The sequence below is a fragment of the Thermobia domestica genome, chromosome 3, assembly GCF_964235325.1.
Source record: "Thermobia domestica chromosome 3, izTheDome1.hap1.1, whole genome shotgun sequence".
NCBI lineage: Eukaryota > Metazoa > Arthropoda > Insecta > Zygentoma > Lepismatidae > Thermobia > Thermobia domestica.
The window spans coordinates 216,585,733-216,610,408 of NC_137456.1; the positions used below are offsets into that span (position 1 = coordinate 216,585,733).

Consider the following 24,676-nt stretch of genomic DNA (forward strand, 5'->3'; position numbering starts at 1 on the left):
CCAGCTTGTTATTATTATTTATTTTTAGCTAGTACAAATCTTAACGATATGGAAGACTAGAGGCACTCAAAGCCACAGCAACTATCTGCAGTAAAACTGAACGTATAGACAGTCTTACAACCAAGCTTCTTTATCCATGACATAATACATAAAGTTACATATATATATATATATATATATATATATATATATATATATATATATATATATATATATATATAACATTAGGTATAGAAGGATATTTTTGTGTACTATCTATTGGAACCGCTATCATGAATAACAGAAATGAAATGAAATGAAATCTTTAGTTTTACGTCCAACGGTTATGCCGGTTAAGCTACAGGAGACGGTGATTATGAGAAATGAATGAAATGGTGGAATGAAGAAGGTGGGAGGAAACGGGAGAATCCCGAGAAAACCCACGAGCACGGTGAATAAATTTCATTACATGGACACTTTTAAATAGAAAAACAGTTCAATCACACATATGCATTCGGTTACAACAGTGTGTTTGTGAAGTGGGATGTCAACACTGGCTAGTGTGAAAGTGTGTTGTGAGGACATCAAACGCCATGTGCCATCCGCCAGTGAGGAACAACAGCCTATAGTTCGTAGCCCCATGCACACAAGAAGAAGGGTCCGACAAGCATTGTCAGAGAGCACCGAACCACAGAAAATGTCGTTGTGGGAACACTAGCGAAGGAAACGCAACGAAGTCCATGTGTGCGTGTGGTGTATCATGAGAACTACAGAGGCAGCGGTAAGGTAGGATCAGACTAATTTATCTTTTTTTGTCAATAATGAAAGACGTTTACTGGGAAGCGGTTACTACAAGCATTCACAGACTGCTCATCAATGAAGTTAACTTATTTATTTTATTTATTTAACAATCACCCGATACAGCTCAGAGGCCATTTTATACTGGATATCTAACAACAACAACAATGGAAAGGATTTGGGAAGGTATCGGCCAGGGCCTGTCTTAGTAGGTACCATCTCGGCATTTGCCTGGTAGGATTGAGGGAAACCCTGGAAAACCCCAATCAGGATGGTCGGCAGCGGGAATCGAACCCGCGACCTCCCGAATGCGAAGCCAACGCTCTACCACTTGAGCTACTTCGCTCGGTACTTGCATTGTTCATTTATCGCATATTGGCATGAAATAATTCGTTTAGAACAATTGGACAGCAAAAACCAGCATCCCTACTAAAATAATAATAATAATAATATTAAAATCACACAATAAACAAATACCAAAACAGATTAAGTACTTTTTCCAGCACATCCCTTTAAGTAATACCGAGCATCAAATATGTTTGGAGTGTGGAAAAGCATTTCCAACCAAAAAAAGGCTAAATATACACAGGGCAAGGAAACATGCTACACAGGAGCATCAAACAAATACCGAAGATTTTGTACAAGAACTCACAAGGTTAAAATCAAGCACGTGGGTGATAAAAAGAATCCCAAAGGGACACGTAATGTTGTCGCGGGCAAACTGGCATCTAAAATAGATGATTGTATCAACTAGAATGATTTTTCCTCATGGAAAAACTTATTCACTTTCGCATCTTGTAATTTATGTCTCCCCAAAAATAGAAGCTCAGTGTCAGTAACAAAAATTATTAAACAAAATTTAAACGAAATCACCCCTACAGACCCCTTGTCTCTTCCAAGGCAAAAAAAATAAAATAAAATAAAATAAAAAAACAGATGTAACGAATAGAATAATATCCAAAATATTTGAGTTCGATACAAGAGGAGCGGTAAGATTGTTAGCTTCAGACGATAGTTTAGCTCCTATAGACGAAGAAACGTACAGCATTCTCGAAACCAAACATCCCACTCCATCCTGGATGCTTGAGATGCCAGACCCTCCTGAAGAAATAGACTCATGCATAAAAGTTAATTCTGATATGGTTTTAAAGGCAATTCGTAGTTTCCCCAGTGGTTCTGCGTCAGGAATAGATGGACTGACACCACAACATCTAAAGGACTTAAATTCTAAATCCGCTGGTGATTCAGCATATATTTTACTTAATTAGATTACGAAACTGGTAAATCTAATTTTAAATGGAAAAGTGGATCAGGATGTATGCAAATTTCTTTTTGGAGCTAATTTGTGTGCACTAAGAAAAAAAAGATGGTGGAATTAGGCCCATTGCAGTAGGATGTGTTCTCAGAAGATTGTCTTCTAAGTTAGCTGTATCATTAGTTTATAGCAAATGCAATATTCATTTACAACCTCATCAGCTCGGCTTCGCAACCAAAAAAGGAAATTAGGCAATCATACATGCTACTAGGACATATTATCAAAACCAACGAAAGTACAAACAAGGTGATCTTAAAAATCGATTACAAAAACGCTTTTAACTCGGTCGAAAAGGATTCTATATTGAAAGAAGTGAAGCTGGTTGTACCCGAATTATATCCATATTTGTGGGAAAGCTATGCTAATCCATCCCTATTATTTTATGGAGACAAAACAATTACGTCGCAGGTAGGATGTCAACAGGGTGATCCTACAGGTCCGATGATTTTTAGTTTGGCCATCCATTCAATAGTGCACAGTTTTTCATCAGAATTAAACTTGTTTTACCTAGATGATGGAACTTTGGGAGGTTCACCAGAAACGGTAATACAAGACCTAAATACTTTAATCAATGAATCTGAAAAGATAGGCTTACAAGTAAACCCATGCAAGTGTGAATTATTCTTCATATCGGAAAAAGTTGATCCTGTCACTGAAGCCAAGTTTCAGACATTGTTGCCTGGAATACGGACAATACAAACCCATGAGTTGTCATTACTAGGGACGCCACTCCACGAGGATGGCTATGCTCATAAATTTGAAGAACATTTAAATAGTATGAAAATAATAATGGACAAATTGAAACAGTTGCCTGCACATATAGCTTATTTTCTTCTAAAAAACTGTTTAGGCATTCCAAAACTGACCTATTTTCTACGCACCACTCCAACGTGGACCAGGCTAGACAACTTACTGAAAAGGGGTTTAGAATCAATTATTAATTATACATTAAACGAAAGTCAGTGGAGGCAAGCAAGTTTACCCATACGACTAGGTGGTTTAAGCATACGAAAAGTATCTGATTTGAGCTTTCCTGCTTTTTTGTCTTCATGCCATGGAGCAGTTTCACTCGTCTCCAACATTTTACATAACACAGTTGATGAAGTGAAAATTGCACATTTGACAGAGGCACTAGAGATATGGAAAGACACTTATAACGAAATTCCAGAGACAAAAGGAGTACAAAGGAAATGGGATGACATATTATTAAATCAGACAAGAGAAAGGGAAATAGTTTCAGAAAATCCTATTGATACTGCCCGTCTTAAAGCGCTTCACAAGAAAGAGTCCGGAGCATGGTTGCAAGCTACACCCTCAAAAAACATAGGAACATTTATGGAAAATAATATCTTTCAAATAAGTGTAGCCTTACGCCTTGGCATAAATATATGTCATGAATTCATGTGTGTATGTCAGAATCAAATGGATGCTAAAGGTTTTCATGCTTTGAGTTGCATCAGAAGCAGTGGGAGATTTTTCACGCCACGGAGAACTAAACCAAATATTAAAGCGAACTCTCGCCAGCATAGACGTTCCTAGCATTTTGGAACCAACAGGAATGTTACGAGATGATGGCAAAAGACCAGACGGAATTACTTTAATTCCCTGGAAAAGAGGCCAAAGTCTAGTGTGGGATGTTACATGCGTAGACACTTTCGCACCCTCATACATAACATTAACCAACGAGGAGGCAGGAAGTGCAGCCGAGGCAGCTGGTAAACGGAAGCATTTGAAATATTCCAAATTAAAAGAAGATCATTTTTTCATTGCTTTTGCTACTGAAACCATGGGTGTTTTTAGTAAAGAAACAAGTAAATTTTTGACAAATTTGGGGTCAGCTTTAATTAGTAAATCAGGTGACCCTAGAAGCAAACATTTCTTGTTCCAACGGGTAAGCCTTGTCATTCAAAGAGGCAACGCAATAAGTGTTTTAAATTCATTCCCATTCACACACAAAATGGATGAAATTTTTTATTTAAAATAAATCCTAAAATATTAAAAAAAAAAAAAATACCGTATTGTAAGTTTGATTGAGAATAGTCAAGAATTATACATGAGAAGCTCAAAATCGTACACGTGTACAAGATGTTCAACATGTACCGTTAAAAAATTTAACTTCTGCATTTCTATTGGCATGTTAGATCATTTATTTGAAAAAGCTGTTATACAGAATCAGTACTCCTTATAAAATGCTGTTAATTGTTTGTGAAGTCTGGTTAAATCAAAACAGTCTCAGGTTTTAGACTAAGCTTCTTTTTGAATTTATTCCAAAATGTAAATTTTGATGTATTCTTATTTTTCTTGTACTTTAATATGTTCATTCCTATTTTATTCGAATTATTTTCTAAACAATTCTTTACTAATTTATTAATAAGTTTAATATCCTTTGTTGTATTTGATATTAAGTGTAAAAATTGTCAGATAATATTTATGTATTTCTATAGTAAATAATTGTAAGTTAATTATAATAACTTAATAATAACAATTATTGGTGAATAGTGTGCTCCTAACTGAAAAAAAAAATAAAAAACTATCAGTAAAATGATACATCATTGTTAGAAATTATTGACATAGCAGAATGTTTTAAAGTTGTATTTTATAATTCTTTTAATTTTGACTCCAACCAAAATAAAAAATGTAAGGTTAAGAAACTAATAGAATATAATAGTAATTATATGTCGATTTGTATTCCATCCATTACGCAAAAAGATGTAATTGAAACAATTAGTAAAATTAAGTGGAGTACTACGCGTGGACCTGATAACGTTCCATATTATGTAATTAAAGGCTGTAGCAATAAAGTAGCGTCAAATTTAGTAAACATATATAACGCGTCGTTAAAGACTGGAATATTTCATTCAAAATGGAAACAGTCATATGTAGTGCCACTATACAAACATGATGATCAAAATGACGTTAAAAATTATAGGCCTATAAGTTTAGTAAGTGTTTTCTCTCAGATTTTTGAAATAATTGTGCACAAACATTTATATTTTAATGTAAAGAATATATTAAGTGATACACAACATGGTTTCTATAAAGATAGATCAATTGCAACAAATCTGATCAATTTTACTGATTTTACATACTTTGCACTAAAAAGTAATTACAGATAGATGTTATATATATCGATATGTCAAAGGCCTTTGATTCCATTGATCACAAATTACTTCTAAGTAAGTTATCAAACATTGGCCTATCATTGTCATATATTAATTGGTTTGAAAGTTACTTATCAAATAGAACTTTTAAAGTAAAGCTAGGGAATGTAAAATCTAGTCAAGGTCAAATAGGGAAGGTGATACTTCAAGGATCTCCCCTGGGGTCACTTCTTTTTTCTCTATTTATCAATGATTTACCAGGAGAAGTCGAATACTCAAAAATACTTTTATACGCAGATGACAAAGCTTTTTATAGTAGTTAATAACGAGATGATAATTATCTGCTGCAGAAAGATTTAGATACAGTAAATCATTGGTGTGAAAATAATTTATTAATGATCAACTCTGAGAAAACTAAACATATGACATTCACTAATAAAACTCAATATTTTGTTAGCAAGTATAAAATCAATGGAGTAACAATCAGGGTTTGAAAAAACCCGGGTTTTTTTTAAAAAGCCCAACCCACCTGGGCCCATGTGGGTTTTTTCGGGTATTTTCGGGTTTAATCGGGTTTTTTCGGGTTTTTTCGAAATATTTCAATGTCTTTGGGGTAAAAGTGTTAAAATGTGATTTATATTTCAAGATTATCATTGTCACAACTTGCAACAAGTTTCTATTCACTGCAGTTTCGAAAAAACGGTCGCCATTTTGAAATTTTACGCTGGATCGCTGCCAAAGTATTTACAGCTAATTTAGAGTGTCTCGTGCTTCTACTCTGAACATGTCAATTTAAAAGACCAAAAATTGCACTTTGTAGCGTGGATATCCGCTATTTTGAGAAAAGAATTGCCGCCATTTTGAAATTTTACATTGGTATGCCGCCAAAATCTATACTGGAAATTTAATGTGTCTCGTGCTTGTGCCCTGAAAATTTAAACTTAAAACATCGAAGGTGGTACCCTGTAGTATGTGTGGTACAGGCAGACGAACGAACAGTAGATCGAATCATCTCAGAAGCCTCAGTGACGTTTGCCAAATATGAACACCAAATATATTACTTTAACAGCGTAAAATAAATTGTTTTATTTGAAGGTCACTTTCGATATTTTGTGCGTTCAATTAGGTGAAATTCCCGAGCATTTGTTGCAAGACGTTTCTTTCCAGAAAATTAATTTAAAACAATTAACAAAGATGTAATTCATATTTTATAAAGTAAATGTTTCAAAATGTCTTAAATGAAATTAAATATCTTCCAGCGTAAAATAAATAGTTTTATTGTTGAAGTATTCAGTTCCGATACTTTGTGCGTTCAATTGCGGGAATTTCCCGAGCATTTCTTTCACGATCCCCCCCCCCCTCGAAAATGCAGATTTCTTTACTGTACATCGAAACTTCCACTAGTACGGAAGTTTGAATTCAGCACTTGAAGTTGTAAGTGTTACGTAGTTTTCGGAACTCTGAGCATTAAGCTTCTTAAATTTGACAAGAATTTTTACGCTGTTGTTGGTGTTGATTATAAAGAATGCTTATTTGAAGAGTACCAACAAATAACTGAACTAAACTGTTATTGTTGGAAAACTAAATTTTACTGAAGAATACTTGTGCTACCATCAAAGGTAAGAAATAATACTAATAGTTTTACTAATGCACTACATATTTACTTGTAGTACCGGCACATATGGCTTTAAACACGTCAAACGTAGGGGAGACCGGGGAACGTTGTCACAGTAGCAATTCTGAAAAAAGGGAAAACATCAGCGCGCCGGTGCTGTTTTCTTGTTTACTTACTATATGTCACTACTAACTGTACTCGTTTGGAGATGCGCGGGAACAATGGTGCTGCGTCAGTTGAACTTTGTCTATTTTCAGTGCCGGAATGTAAATTTTCCGAGTCCTGAAATTGCTGTTTTGTGTGTTCGTGAAAGCGGTAGAAGCAAATATTTTTGTGTGTGTTATGTAGGCTACAAATAGAGCTTCATAATGTGCTACTTTGAATGCGCCTAATCTTGTCGTTTGGTATAGATATTTTGTAAAAAGAGTGATGGCGACGCGTGGGGTAAGTTGTCACAAATAAGACGGGGCAAGTTGTCACAAATAAGACGGGGCATGTTGTCACTGTGACAATGTGTCCCACTGTGTGTGTTATGTATAATACAAACGACAGGATTATCTCGGTTTCACAGACAGTGAGAATATATAAAAGAAAGACAGAGAGGAAAGCACCACCAGTGGAAGATCTACTGGTTGCAGCAAGAGCTATGAAAAGAAATAACAACCCCATATCAATACGTAGGCCTAAAGCTGCTCAAGAATTTCATGTCCACAACAGAACATTGGCAAGATTTTGTGCACGTGTTACAGATGGCGAACTACAGTTCGGCCAATGCTTATTTACATTAGGTTACTCTTCATAATACTAATACTAGGAAGAATTACTAGTATCAAACCAAAACAAGCTTCGCACATATAATTTGGACTCACTACAAAAGAGGTTCGCGATTTGGCTTACAACTATGCAAAAGCGCTAGGATTGAAATGCCCAGAGTCATGGAATGAAAAGGCCATTGCTGGCCCAGACTGGTATCCGGTATTTCTGAAAAGACATGGTGATCTTGCTATAAGAACTCCTCAAGCAAATAGTTTTGCACCTATAAACAATGTCAACGAAGGTCCAAAGAAGATTACGATTCTTCCTCAGAGGACGACGATACACTGTGTTTAGTTTATGGCGATCCATACAGTACGAGTACATGTAGCATGGATTCAGTGCATTCGATGTACGGAATCGGCCTACGAAAACTGAGGGAAGCAGAACTTGTTTTACTTGTGTATTAACTGTGACTCTTGACGATGATCTCCAGGTATGGTACTTTGTAGAAGCAAAAGGATAAACATTTTCGAACTAGTTTGCGGTATGTATTAATAAAACGCAACTAAACTTCCTAACAATATTTACTCCTCTTCTAGCTATACAGTAGTCCTATCAGAGGAATTCTTTACAATTCATAAACTACAATCAGAAACAATTTAAATGCAATTGGCTAATTTTGTGTCGGCCTATTGGAGATGTAGGCTATGATTTGATAATTTCGTCATTTTGTTATGACCTTTCAGTTTGTAGTTTTGATTCCTTAGCTATGAGTTAGTTCTGTTTTCATGGCAGTTTTGGTTTTCCTACAAAGCTTGATGTAACAATAAATCTTTTAGGTTGAGAAAATATAAGCTACAGGTCCCCCTACTTTCTTTCCTATTTAACTAATATAGTTTCCCCTTTCATTTAAATATATTTTGATTCTCTTTCAGACGCTAAGTATTTAATGCTGGTAACATTTACAGTCTCTTTGCATTAGTAATAGTTGCATTAATAATATCTACCAATTTCTGGAAAGTGCCACAAGAATAACATGTGACAATTTGCCCCATATATTGTGACAACTTACCCCGAATATGGGGTACATTGTCACAACTGTATTGATCATAAAACATAGTACATAAGTCCAGTTCAGAGCGAGTTACATTGGACAGAGAAATATATGTTATGCACAAGATAACAGTGTGTGTATACTAAAAATTGTAATTTTCGGCCTTACAAGAAAATAAAACGTGAAAATTGTGACAATGTGTCCCGGTCTCCCCTACGAGGGATAACGTCCCTCGGCATACTATTTACGGAAAGTATTTTCTAAAATATAAAATTGCATTTTTTTCAAATAGGCTATAAGCATAATCCATACATTAATTTGTTATATAATTATTTCAAGCTAAGGTACGGTTTTTTCATTTATTCAGTGCATTCAGAACTTTATAAAGGTCTTATGTAGAATGTTGTTGTATACCTTAACGTGAAAGCATTTAATTCGCCCGAGGAAAGTCCAAAATTTGATAAAAATCACTTTCAATGTGATCAACTTAGTTGTAGCAATAATATATTAACAAAAAGCTCAAAAACCCAGGTGGGTTTTAAGGTGGGTTTTTTCAAGTGGGTCCAACCCGAAAAAACCCGGTGGGTTTTTTCGGGCTGGGCCCACTTGGGCAAACCCTGGTAACAATAGACAAAGTTCAGCAAATTAAAGATCTCGGTATTTTGTATGACAGACAATTAAAATTTGCTAATCACATAAATGACATTGTGCAATCAGCAAGAAAAAAAAATAGTTTTTATATTTTATCAATGGCCTGATTTTATAAATGGTAGTTCGTATGTATACTTGTATAAGACACTTGTTAAATCTAAATTGAAATTTGGTTCAGTTGTCTGGAACAATCTATCCAACACACTTGTTAACAAAATCGAAGCTGTACAGAAATGTTTCATAATGCTACTGTGTTATAAAATGAAAAAGGATTACTATGCACATGAATATGGATATTGGTTAACATTTTGGGGGCTTCAAGAACTATCGGAAAGGAGGAAAGTTACTGATAAATTATTTATTCAAATGGTGTTGGATAATAAATATAGTAGCGAATATTCCTTAGAAAATATAGGAATAAGAGTGCCGACTTATAATGTTAGGAATCGATCGACATTGGTTGCATTAAACTTAAACGTGAAATACTAAGAAGGAAGACAATGTCTTACAATTTAAAATGAACATATGTTAGGATAAATATCAGAGCATTTCTTACAAAAATTGAACTGTTTTAACTTTATGACAATGGTTCTAGCTGCTTATCTTTATTTTATTGTTATTGTGTATTTTCAGTGTATTTTTGTTATAATCTTTTACTCAAAGAACTAGTTTTTTACGTTAAAATATGACAATAAGTAAAAGAGATTTTTGCATGTGAATGTGCAATTTAAGGTTGTTTCATTATTTTAAATAGTAGTTAAATGAGACTTTAATTTGCATAGTTCTTTTAATCGTATATTATGAAATTGACTGTTTTATGTTTTGTTTTATATATCAGTTTGAACCTTATAATTTTAATATATTAATCTTCTGACAAAGGCCTTAACCTGCTCTAATAGTCATTTTATATTATATAATTTCTGGTCTGTTTAAAATGATTATATAATGATTTTAACATAGTGCTGTATTTTTGCTTATGAGCTGTTCATAGCATTTAAAGTTATTATTATTATTATTATTATTATTAATATAGAAACATTTAGTAACCTTATTTTTTAAACATATATATAGACGTACTTTCGTTTTAACATAAGATTTTTCTGTAAATTTCTCATGCAAAATCTGTTTTTTATGGCCTATAAGGTCGAACCGAATATGTAAATTAAAGTAATATTGATACGTCGGGTCGCCTTAATTGCATAATTTAATCAGGAGAGTTCTGAGTATTCTCAAATTAGGATATATATGTATCATATCTATTACGTACTTTTTTTTTTAAGTATCCCAAAACAGTCATTAATATGTACTCCTTATATCTCAGTTGAGAAGAAACTTCTATGTATTTTTTTCTACTATTGGCAAGTTCAAATCGTGTACTTAATGTTATTGTTGAACAAATATTAAATCTATTAATGCAGGTGTTCGTTCAGTTCAAATTAGGAAAAAGTAATATGTTTGTGCGAATCAAAAGATGCCGAACACCATTGTCAATATATTCAAAAATGTAATGTTAGGAATTCAAAAAGATGCTTTGTAGGAGAATATTGTATGATAGGTCGTTATTGCTATTTATACAGAACCAAGTGCCAAGGTAAATCGAGCATGATATTATATTCGAATACGTATATAGATGGATAACATTGGAATTAGACTAAGCAAAGCCACAATTAACTTATCATCTTCCTCTTTCTGATCAATACAGAGATCAAGGTTCATGCGCATGGACGATCACCCCAATAACACAACATGGAAAAACACGAAAAACTACCATGTGCATATAGTACGTAAGAAAGTTAATTAAATCAGACGTCATTGCATTATTTATTGTGTCTAAGTAGTATTAATATTATTTGTGTGCATATCTGTATTTATATACATATATTGGTCTATTTTCTGTATTTGATATAATTTGTATGATAAGCTGATGATTTTTGCTCGTATTTGCGTATATAATGATTTTGTTGGTATTGACGTACATGTATGTGTCCTGCACTTATATTGCTTTATTTTATATGTAATCCTAAAAGTGTAGATTCAAGTTTGAATATGTATTAAGTAATAGTTAAAAGGAACTAGGAGCCGAAAACTGGCTGAATTTCATTTTTGTTTAGGCTCTCCAACTTTCTAAATTTCTCAGTAACTTTTCGTTCAAAGTCATGACTGATTTCACTTATTTTCATTTAATTTGCCCATTCTAATCCTCACTACTTAAGGTCAAAATCCTACGTCACCACTAAAATTAAAATAAAGTTGAAAAAAAAAGGGTCACTTAATCAAAATTCATTACCTTTCAAGTATGACGAATCATAAAAGTAGCTATTGGTCAATGCAAAATTTGATAATTAATTATTTATCGGTACTTTGGAGCAGAAAAATTGTTGTACAGTAATAAATTAGACATTAGACTTGAGATCTTTAGAACACGCTATGCACATCAATATCATTGCTTTATATATATATATATATATATATATATATATATATATATATATATATATATATATATATATATATATATATATATATATATATATATATATAATGTCAATTTCAGAAATTTGTTGTCCCGTACAGGTATTCAAGCCATAGGGCAAGAAAAAGAAAAAGGTGTAAATTGATTTAACTAAATCAATTTTTATATGCTAAGGTCTCATGCCTTACTCTCAAATATTTGTTGGGACAAATTCAAACATTTCTTGGTAATTCTTGTTATATCTGATTTGTCTTTGACCATTTTTTAAAATTATTTTTATAATTAAAGCTTCTATTTACTGTTAATCCAAATTTGTAAGCTTTCCTTTCACAAAGAAGTTATCTCCCCGACCTCAGTAATAAGTTATTCTAAGAAGGGTTTGACAGGCTAAAAGTCAGGAAATGTAGGCAATTTTTCCAGTTTAATCTTTCATGAACTGAATTTCACAACTTTCAGTCAAAATTTGAGTTCAAGATATTTATTTATTTATCGCAACATTATTATTATTACACCAATTTTCAAGGAAAGTGAAAGTCAGTATAATTCGTCCCTTCAGAACAGAAATTAGAGCAGAATTCTTTTTCAGCATTCCAGCATCTGAATATAAGAGATACACTATAGTGTGTGAAGTAAATTGTTTTTCGTTTAATCTCACGGTTTGTGGGAACTTATTTTCCTAAAGCCCTGGAGTACCGCGGGAAGACAGGATTTTCACTACCGTGCAATCAGTCTCCAGTTCTTTCTTTAATATTACAACATGCTTAAATTAAGGGTCGTCGGTTCGAAACCCGAACATGTCAGTTTACCTTTCTAAAATCTCACATTTCAGTGCCAAAAATATGTATCCTCATTCAAATTTCCCATCCAATTTACATGCGAAACGTCATATCCGAGACTGGGAAGTCTGTCATAAACAATTTTGGCACTAGGAACGGAGATTTCAACGGTGGTGCGCATAAAATAAATGTGGTAGCCGGAACACGAACCCAACACCCCACTCCTTTTTAACCTTTATAGGTGCTTCGAACAGAAACCTATAATTTATCCTTTATAAAATATTATAGGTGTCACCTCATCACATTACTTGTGAAACTGAGGCGGAAACTTGAAGGTGGAAAATTATTCTCTTAAGAGGAAGAATGACCTACTTCTATGATACTGAAATTTCCCTTTATTTATGTCCAAATGGTGAATGTGGGGATTTGTTTAAATTGGTGATAAAAAATTCGGTTTATAAACTCTTATATAAAACAAAGGGAATACATGTTTCAGCATTTTCGACAATTCCACTCCTCAGGAGGAAAATTTGAGTTAATTTTGTAATATATAAAATTCCCATTTGTTATTAAGAAAGTACCCATTGTAAGGATTTGCTTAAGTGTAAGATATGACAATCGATATATATAAACTCTCGAAAAAAAATTAAACACATATTTCAGCGTCTTCGAAAATTTCGCTTCTGAAAAGGGTAAGCAGCCGATTGCTGTAATATTAAGATTTTCCATTATTTATTCAGAAAATGCTTAACGCAAGAATTCGCTTCGTTTTTGAAAAGCATAAGGGGCCGATTTCTATAATATTAAGATTTCCCGCTATTCAGAAAATGCTCGATGCAAGAATTTTCTTAAGTTGGAGGTGAGAGATTCGTTATATAAATTCTTAATTGAAAATACAGGAAACACGTACTTCAATGTTTTCGAAAATTCTGCTTGCTGAAGGGGGAGCAAAACGTGCAGTTATATGGAAGAATGAAAGCGATTCACTGAAAATTCACGATATGTTAATATATGTAGAAACGTGATACCTGGGCAGAAAACTCCTTTTATTACAAGAGCAATGAATAAGATTTTTTTTTCGTGTATACTAAGGAAGGTAAAGGTTAAAAGGTGATTAAGTGATTTACCCAGAACAGAGTATCGTATAAATCAGTGAAGTTAGGAAGATGAAACTCGGCATAAAATTCCTCATTAACAATAAGCGGACGCGTATCCCAGTGTTTTTTAAATTCCTTTTTAAGAGGAAAGAGACATTTTCTATTTTCCCCCCTCTGTACTGAAAGCAATGTTATCAGTTATTTGTGATTACATCATAGGACAATGGTAGAAAACTTACAATTTAATTTTGGAATATATTTAGTAACTACCTCGAGCTAGGGCGCTACTATTTTGATTAAAAGGCGTATCTTAAAGGTTATAAGGTTCAAAATTAATAAGATACATAGAATTAGTATATCATGAGACCCTCAAGTTAGGAAGATGAAATATGTATATAAACTCTTCATTTACAAGTAAGAGGACACGTGACCCATTATTTCCCGAGATTCAGGTTTAAAAGGGGTGGAGGTTACGATTTCTATATTTTTGCAGACACGTTTTGTAATTTAGCGTGTTTTTTTTCATTCGTCAGTTAACAACTCTATCTGCAACACATTGCTATCGCTTCGCTCGTTACAACTTAGAGCAACGAAATCTAGAAACTAGTCAAATTTGCTGATTCCTGCTGTAAACGATTCTTTTGGCATGAAGCAGATGTCTCTTGATGTAGAGTACGTCATTATGATTTTTGTTCTAACATATCAACCGTAAATACACTATTCCTTTACTATACTTTTCCTCAAAAAAATAAACCTTTCATAGGTCGTTGTGAGGGTTCGAGTCACCTATCTTAGATTATATCATTTTTGTATTTTCTACGTAGCTAACGTTTCTCTGTCCTTGCTAGATCATGCAGAAGGACTGGAATGAAGTGTGATCTTCCCGTTTTTTAAAGCTATTTCCAAATATTTACTCTCCACGTATGCAAAGCCATTCTATGATATTGTTATTACAATATTGGTCTATCATGTCTAAGATAATTTCATGGCAGAAAAAGAATGTCAAAGATTTTATGAAAGAATGTTAAAATGTTAAGTTTGGATAATCCCAGTCTTGAAAATCATATTTCGGATTTATACAAGGTTATGAATTGGTTCAAGTTGTGCAATATAAACAAAATATGACGTAGACACATCAGTCAGAGACAATTAAACAAATAAAGGTGGCTGTTAAGCTAAGCATGAATGCAACCGTGGATTTTAGTTTACTACTGGTCTACCTCAGAAAGGCACACGAACGTGAAGCAAATGTGCAAAATTTCTTATTTGTTTTCATTGGCACAAGTAGAATCGTTATCATGTGCAAAGTGACGTAAATATAATAAATATAAGCTACTCAACTCCTACTAAGGAATGTTGCTTTAAGGATCCTACTTTCTTTCAGTCATCGGATATTATTAATTTAAAATGAGCATACTATTGCATTTTAAAAATTCTAATTTCTCTTCCTGGCAACAGGAAGAACCACCATGAAATTTAGCTTAAAATAGTTTATTTATTTGGGTTTAATTTAAAAATATAAGAACATTTTAGTTTAGTTTACAGTCCTGAGGCTAAGATGATGATGATACTGAGATGGACGATAATGGTAGAATGAAGAAAATGGGAGGAAACGAAAGACCCTGAGAACACCAACGCTCATGGTGTTTGTGCATTAAGTCCAGAGACCTCACGCACCAGAGATAGAAATAAAAAACAAATCATTGTGTGTTTTGTAAAGATTCATAATTTTAAAGTCTTCTCATCGTGTTTGTATATTTATTTTGAATACTAATTACGGAGTTACCTCCTGAAGGACTTTACAGAAAATAAATTACAAAAGTCTTTAGCTGTTTTCCTGACAAAAGTATCATTTAAAAAGTCCAACTTATAAAAGAATGAAAAGGAACTCGTCTTATGAATACCAAAATTCATTAAAGTTTTGGTTTATTTTCTGCTAGGCCGTAATATTGACATTAAAAGTAGATGTAATTTTACTTTGTTTCTTGAAATATGGCTTCGTATTTCCTCCAGCATCCTATTGAATTGACAGTGAAACAATTAGCATATCGCGTGAAGCAGATGGTTAATCACTGTAGGTTTTAGTTACGATATTTTCCCTACTTCATTCACTTATTTAATCGTTCTAGATTTAAAATATAAGTAATGAATCATAGTTGTGACTTAAAATTGCCGTAATTTTCTATATTATAGCTATTTTGTTTGTCTACAGCGAAATTACCATATGCACACTGAAATATTATCGTTCAATTTCCATTCTTGACTGTGGCAAAAATGCAAGGAAAAAGAGCCAGACCTAAATGAATTCGTACGGAATTAAGAGTCATTTTTTCGGATTCTCTGGAAGACAGTTCCATTTTTTGTGACCAGAACTGTACACTTCCTTCAAGCTGTTATAATAATAATAATAATAATAATAATAATAATAATAATAATAATAATAATAATAATAATGTGAATATAATATATATTCTAACCAAAGTATCCTGAAAAAGACATGGGTTCCTCGAGAAAAGCATGCTTGCTATGCCGCTCCCTGAAGTATTCCTCACTTCTTTTCAAAGCTGTGTGTTTCACAAGAGGTTAAATTTGGTGCTACATGTTAACCAGTATGCTACACAGAAGAGAACTTGCATGTTAACGAAGAGATAAAAGGTTTTAAAGGTGTTCGTTGTATAAAAAGAGACAATCTATTGTAATTTTCAACTCACAATATTGATTCGAAGTCCATTTCTGAGATACACTCTCTGTTGATAGACGCACAATTCTAGCTCATGTTTTATAATCATTAATGTAACTTTTTTTCTGTTTTCACATAAAATTGTGTTCAACTTATGCGTAGGGAAAATTGAGTGTGTGCTCGCTATATACAAGGGTTGATCGGAATAAAAGCATTTAAGTTTTGTGTTATTCACTGTAATGTAACAAAAATTTATTTGTATATTAATATATATATATATTAAAGTTTGAAGATTTCGGATTCTGACCATGTATACCTAAGAAGCAGACATTTAAAATGGTGACTCGTCTGGAAAATTGGTCAAAAATAGAAGTGAGGTCAGTGGTGCAGTTACTGTGAGCCAAAAACACTACACCTGCTGACATTCATAGGTAGATTGTGAAGGTGTATGGGAAGGCTCAATTTCAAGGCAACATGCAGCGAAGTCGTGTCCAGGAGAAACCAGTATTGTTAATGACAACTCTGGACACAGCGGTAGACTCAGTACTTCAACCACTGACGAAATGTGCAGAACATTGTGGTTAATGTTCTGAAGTATAGAAAAGTATGCAGGAAATGATCAACTACGAGAACTTGACACGAATTTCTTTCCAACTGGTATAGAAAACCTCATTTACCATTATAAAAAGTGCTTAAATGCTTGAAAAAAAAAAAAAAAAAAAAAAATCAAGCACTACATGTTTTGTTCAGGTACTAAACCATCGTAAGCGCACTACCAAGGTAATTTGTACATTCAGTAGCACGTACATGGGTGGCAGAATAGAAAGAGTGAAATTACATCGTATAAGATGTATCTTTTGCAAATTATCTGATAAGATTACACTAATTTATGTAAGTGTCAGTGCTGCTGGAGTTCTACCTTTTTTAACTTATTAGCTGGAAACACTTCTTTTACTCGTGTAGGGGGGATCTCACCAGATTCTTAATAAAGCTCACCAACAATACTGTACTATGATATGGCTAGCAACTTCTCTTTCTATTTGAACAATTCTGGGTAAATACTTACTTTGATTTCTTATCCTTCCCTTTGCCTGTTGGTTTCGTTTCTGCTGCGGATTCTGTCACCATATCCAACTCATCGTCGCTAGAATGAAAAATATGATTTAATCTACCATAAAAACAAAAATATCATTTTACTACAGAAATATCTGCACAAGTGACATACAAGTATCGTATATAACCTAACTGTAAAATAAAGCGACAAGACGCTCTCTCTCACTCACACACATATACATACATACAAATTTCCAGCATGCAGTCAAAGACCTATGATAGAACTATGGCAAAGTTAGTGAAGTCTAAACACTTCCGCCTACTGTCAATACTTCAAAGCATGAAACAGGATATTTGTTCTGTCGTCTTCTTTCCTTACTTTTTGTTTTTAATTTAACGACCCAACGTTATAAATTTTAGGCTGGTGGAATCACGGTGTGGAAGAAAAAGGGAGAAAATAACGAGAAATCTCACGTGACCTGGTATAAAACCAGGACCCCTCGCAGCAGAGACGTCGCTCTACCACTACGCCACCGTGTTCTCCATTTGTTTTATTACTCTCACTCTAGTCAATACATTCCTTTCGATTTTACCACCAATATATGGCAACCATAAAATGTACTCTGCAGTGTTGCGTAACGACCAAAGTATTACAAGAAAAATATTATTAGTAGTAGTAGTGAAAAATAGAAAAAAACACTTTCTAATACTCCCATATATACTTTAAATAACATATTTTTTACTTCTATAACTGTTCGTTCCGTTAATCCATTTTAAAAAAGCGAAAAACAATCCGTCACCGTCTCTAATTTATATTACGTTGCAGCGAGCATACAACGACCAGATTTCTACAGCGCGGCAATTGGAGAAAATGTTAAGTCTCCTTTCCCCTATCTCAGTAGTTAAAGACTCTGGTCGTTATAGTGTTTCTGCAACAAAGCACAGTTTCCAGTGAACGAGAAGGTTTTTTGCGCTAAATAAGATTTCTGAATTTTATTTCACTACCAATTAACAAATGGAATTTATTTTTATACATTCATATTTTTAAATTACGGGTCTATACTGAGGCAAACCAATATAAAAATAATTTGTATTAGCCTATATGCTGTTGTATACCACATGAAAGCGCATGAAAAATGCTGTAAAATGACACCTTAACCAGCTCACTAGCTCAATTAGGAGATATGCAATTCCAATTTCAAAATACATTGAATATGCTATTTTGGGCATTTTTTTCAAACTTTACATAGCCTTATCTTCAATACTGGTCGTTATATGAAGTTGAAATTTGGTATTTTTCTTAGTCTATATGAACAGTAGCCCAGTGCAAAATTTCATGACAATCTGAGATGGTACAGTAAATTTTGTTTTCAAATTGTGTTGATTTGACTTAGAATGGCTCAACAGCAAAATTTGGGCTCGGGAAAACCCCAACCCAACACCTCTCACAAGGTATTAAGACATACTTTCCATAAACGTCAAGTGGCATGATTTGCGACACTCTTGTTGGCCCCTTATTATTCATGAATGCATGAATGCACAGCAGTACTTTTATTTGTTATATAATGATTTGACGGATCAGACAGACGATGTTCCCTTTTACAAGGCGGAATCTTATCTCGCAGCATGACGAAGCATCAATTCATGCAAATTGGTTGACTACTGAACATCTAAATGCCACCTCCTCTGATCGACGGATTGTTCGTGGTAGTCCGGCTACTTAGCCACATCGCTCTCCTGACCTCAACTTTCTTGAATTCTGTTTGTGGAAGTGACTGAAACAGGAGGTTTACTGAGAAAGGATGAATACATGGGTCCATTATTCATGCTGTTGACTTAATGTATGAGCATCATCGGGAGCTTCGCAGTACAGAACAAGATGTTTTCGGACGCGCTCAGAAGTGCATCTATGTTGGCAGTATTTTTGAGAATCTTTTGTGATTTGTTATGTGGAATTTTCACCTCCTTTCAATCGTTCATGTTAGTACTGATCAGCGCGTGTTTATACTATTTTTCAGCATTAATTACATAATTATCAGGTTACCACACTACACACCACAAATAAATGCAAGAACTCTAAGTATTAGTATGTCCCTCTAGTATTTACTTATACAAGTACCCTTGTCCTTGTTCTACATGTTACTGTTTACATATATATTTTCCAGGGTTGGCAAAATTAGGTTTTTTATTGAAAAAAAGAACGTTTTTTTTTTTTGTTTAAACAATTTTTAAAAAATAATTTGCTCTATATATTTATATCACACATGAACAGAAATAAGTTTGTTCTGCCTTGGTGTTATTATGCAACAACCGGGTTATGCAGAAGGGGTCACATAAGCTTAAAGCGGAATTCAAAATGGCTTCTTGGCTTACACCCGAAAGAAATTTTCCTCCATTTGAACTCGAAACCGGGACTAATTGGCTACAAATGCGATACGTGTGCCGACTCATTCCTGGACTCCTGATAAAAATACGTTGTACTGATCTTTACATACTTATTAATATAATTGTCAAGAGTCATTTCAGAAGGATAAAAAGATAAACAATAGCACAATGATACACCATTACACAATGTTATTATAGGACAATTTCAAAATACTGCCGGGTACAGAAGTGCTAATTTAGTCCAAGATAGTTTACTACGACTTTTATGAGTGCAAGTTAAAGAAACACAACGACCTAATTTGCATATCATTAAAAAAAGTGAATAAATATACGAATTATTTGAGTCCACTTTGGCTTTAACCCATTAATACATGAACAGATACCAAAAATACTTCTGATTTTATTAAATGCCTCTCATAGGATTTGTATGACACCCCCCCCCCCCCCCATTAAAAAAAAGCACTGCATTTCGATATATTTTATCAATAGTAAACATTATTAAAACTAAACTATATTTATAATTTTTCTTTAATTGCAGTTACATAACAATGACAAGAAACTATAAAAAAATCACAAAAGAAACATTCATCCAGTGAACATAAGAAAAACAAAAGTTGCTTTTGTAGTATAATCTCTTTGAGTAATGAATGGGGAATTTAGGTATTAATATAATACGAATAATATACGGGAGTGAAACATGATAACCCATAAATGTGTACTCATCACGATTTTACGAACACTTACACTTTTACGAATGTTTTTCGTTTTTTGGTTTAAACCGTTAAAAAAAATAAAAAAAACAGCTGGTTTAAACCAGCTAACCATGATATTTTCCTCCTCCATTTTAATTTTTGTTTATATCTCAAGTATCGTTCAAAATCGGACACATGTTCATAAAAGTTCTTCGCTTAGAACCACGCATACTATCATTTCCCAAAGTATTGCCACTTCCTCCTAGGACCCCTGTTTGTATATAACAACGAATTTAAGTTTTTGTGTGATCAAGTGATACTTGATACGATTATCAACCTTAGGCCTCCAAAGAATTTTATATTATATTTACAATTTTTGGCATGAGGGCTAGGAAGTGCTGACATATAAAAACATAATCGAAAACGACTAATAATAGTGCGCATAGCCCATAGTTTCGGGATCTCTGAGATGAACAATGGCACTTCCGATGGCTTTAATTGCTGAGATGAGGATGACATTACAGATTTTTGTCATTATATTTTCATTGAAATGTATATCCTAAGAGATAGGATTCTAATACTTTCGATAAACCTTCTCTTCCCGTGCAAAGAAGGGTGATTTCAGCTAGCAAATTAATAATTGAAAGTCCTATGCACACACATACAGTAAAATAACTAGTCCGTTGAAATTAGAAAGATTTTACGAAATAGAGCAATGATCTTATGAGTGAACGGTGTGTGGCTATTAAGGGAGCGGAACGGGTAGTTAGCAAGCGGCATAGTAAGCCGGAAACCCAGATATGATTCCCGGCTAAATTTTTTTTTTTTTTTTTTCGTTGATTTTACATCTATTGACAATCTGGTGTAAGAAAATTCGGTTGATCCTACTCTTCTCTCACATAATATAGACTTTTACTTCATAGTGAAATTATAGTTTTTGTTCACATTATTTTGCATTTGTATTAGGACCAAAATAAGATACGGGCTGACCTTTGGAAAAGCATGTGTTACGCTGTTGCCAGGCACAGGAAATCAACAAAAATCACTTCACGTACAGATGGATTCCTCCCACCTCAACTGACATATACTTTTAAACACGTGTTACAACGAGGCAACATTGGAATGTTGTTGTTCCTTCCTGAAGAAAACCCCTACCATTATTACGATTATGACTGGTCCTTCCCTCGGTAACCTTAATAATCCTCATGATGTATATTTCCTTCTCAACACAACTTTTTGATCTGTCAATTCGTTATAATTTTGCTCGAAGTATAGCTTGTTTGCATTTTATTAACACAGGAGTAATATAAAAATGTATTGACAAACACTGGGTTGCAAAACAAAATAGGTGTTATGATACAGTCCATGTGGTATGATCTAAGGGCACGAAATCAAAACTGAAGGCTACGCGGTTGCTTGGGAAACGGAATGCACAGCGTAGTGATCAGCGCATCTGGATGATACGTAGGCCACATGCAGTTCCTCGTAACTTTCCGCTCTTTAAACCTAATACAGGTAAGAACAAAGTTCGTAAAACGGATTCGCCAAATTACAGATTTCATATTACGCTTGATGAAACTATTTATAACGATTTTTGTCTGGATGTTGATTCTGTAAATAATAATAATAATAATAATAATAATAATAATAATAATAATAATAATAATAATAATAATTTTTTAAAAGCAAGATAACGTGATACCTTACTGCGAGAGAGTAATTTGCCTCGAAGTACTGTTCAAGATCTGCTGATAATTAAAAAAAAATGAATATGTTGAAAATCTATTAATATAAATATACACAAAATTGGTTGCTTTGGCAATTAATCAACACTTGTTAATACATAATTATGCAAAACTAATTTCCATGTTAAGTATGTCGTTTTACACTATAAACCATTTTAATACAGCTCCCCAGGAAATAAAACTATCTATTAATATGCTACAAAAACAATAAAAATGCCAGATCTCCAACCTCTTACTTGTGATTTCACGTTTAACAAGGACAAATATTTGAAAATGTGTGTACTTTAAATAAATAATTTAAATAGATCTTTTTCATGAAGTTTATCTTTTTAAAATTATTGTTCAAAGCCTTTGTATTTTAATAAAACTTCTCCAAAATCAATGCAAATGAATTGTTCTGCCATCTTTGGAGTTCTTTTAAACTATTCGTTTGTGGACGTTTATATGTTTGTGGCCAATCCTTTCGACAATAAGATCTCGGAAACTACAGGTTCTAGAAAGATTACGTTTTTACTGATGGATTGCAAATTTTGCGTAGATTGTCCAGTTCTAATTGAATATTTTTTTTAAAAAATGGCCATTATGTCTTTATTAAATTTTTACGGTTACACTGGAAGTGTTGAAATTTTAAAAAAAAACTAAACCATCATATCCTACGCATTATACATTCCAACACAATATGATTGTATACATGGGTTGCATATCTCTCAGGCGTTTCTTTCATGGTCAAATTATAATGAAAAACGAAGAATAAACATTTCTCCAGTCTAAGTTGAATCTTTATTGTTTGGGGTGTTTTGCCCAATGAACAATCATTGGCGTCATAATTTATTGTTTGTGTAATGTATTTGTTTATTGTATACTGCATGCAAGAAGGAAGAAAACACTGATCATACATGAATTAAAAACTCCAACCTGAAGTAGGTTAAAATCTTGCAAACGGTGCGAGATATTGAAAAAGTAATCGAAGAAATCTTCCCTTTACGATATCTCTTGCCGATTTTTATCAAGACATCTTCACCTGTGTCTGTAAAGGGACATGTACAGATGTGAGGAATAACAAGGAGATTCATGCTCATATGTGAATGATGCGCTGTGTAGGTTCAGCTAGTCTATATATAAAAATGCTAGGTTTAAAGTATACATGTTTGCCTCTAATCCTTTCGACGAGATCTCGAAAACCACAAGTGCAAGAAACGTGCCGTTTTCGCTGCTCGATTCAAATTTTGTGTAGATTGTCCAGCTATAATTGAATATTTAAAAAGCATTCCCGTTATTTCTTCATTACATTTTTTAGGTTATCACCGACCTAAAGCTCATTTTTTGGATTTAAAAAAGACATTGGGAAAAATAGACTTAATTTCGAACTTTATTAACCAAGCCTCGTATATTTCCAAACATTCTAGAAACTTTCCTCTCATCGCTTTGGTATGTCTCTTCGTCTGTGTTGGTGAGCCTCAGTCTGATTTCATGGCCATATATAGACATATGATGTGGACACAGCGACTCCCTTTGTGATTGCCCTCTTGAGTCCAGAAAACGGGAAACTTGCAATCACACTTACATCTTGTCATTCTTCATCTCTGGTTGGCTAATTCGAAGTATCCGCATCTTTTAAGCCAAAGAGCTTGGACTCAACACTATACGTCATAAACGGGGAACTCCAGCCCCAAACGTTCATACGCAATGTCCAACTGAAAAGAACTTCAGTGTTCCGGCACCCTTGCGAGGGCTACCTCCACGCCGCTGTTTGCTCTCGAGTTCGTCGCACTTTATCGAAAGCAGCGTTCGTGCTGACTACAATCATAGTGTTACTATATTTACGTGCATATAAATATTTTCTTTTAAAACGCCGAATGTGAAAACAGAATTAATGGATTTTTGTATGTGTTGAAAAGGGATAGTTCGTACTTCATTGTAGTAATCTTAATGACAAGTGGATTTGTGTTATAAAGCGTCGTCTACAACCTCATGCACTAGAGATTACAATCGTGGCTTGCGATACTCATCACCGAAGCAGCAGTCGGGACTTAAACCCAGGACAGTAATAGAACAACATTGATGGCTAGCCGAAGAATGACGTGAGTTGTTTAGTTATATGTCATGCCATCTACTTCGTTGTTACAAGAAGCGACAGGTTGATAATTCATTTATTTTCTTGATTAATGTGCATGTAATATCTGTGTTTATAAGTGACATTATACATTCATTATTTGAATCTTAGTTTTATCATTTGTTGTAAGTTTAATGCATGATTTTATTATACACAGTTCAGTATAATCTCTCTTACGTTGCCTGCATCCGAGTCAACTGCGTTCCCAGCCACAGCGTGGCAAAGATGCTGGCATGGGTAAGGACCGTGTTCGTTGTGGAATAGCTGGGAAAAGTAAAGGAAAAGAGGCGAAATAAGAAACTGAAAGTTGTTCCGAACCACAACGTACATGACGGTTTCAAGGTCAACACTGGAAGTGTTGAAATTTTTAAAAAAGCATATCCTACGGGTAAT

At 33.8% G+C, this 24,676-nt stretch overlaps 1 protein-coding gene across 1 annotated transcript in view; it reads right to left on the bottom strand.

Annotated features, from left to right (window-relative positions):
- eIF5B (eukaryotic translation initiation factor 5B) overlaps positions 1–24,676 on the bottom strand; it is a 377,721-nt gene that overhangs the window by 344,869 nt on the left and 8,176 nt on the right. The window contains exon 2 of the mRNA XM_081752175.1: positions 17,362–17,439. Coding sequence (XP_081608301.1) covers positions 17,362–17,439 — 78 coding nt within the window. The remainder of the gene's footprint in view (positions 1–17,361; positions 17,440–24,676) is intronic.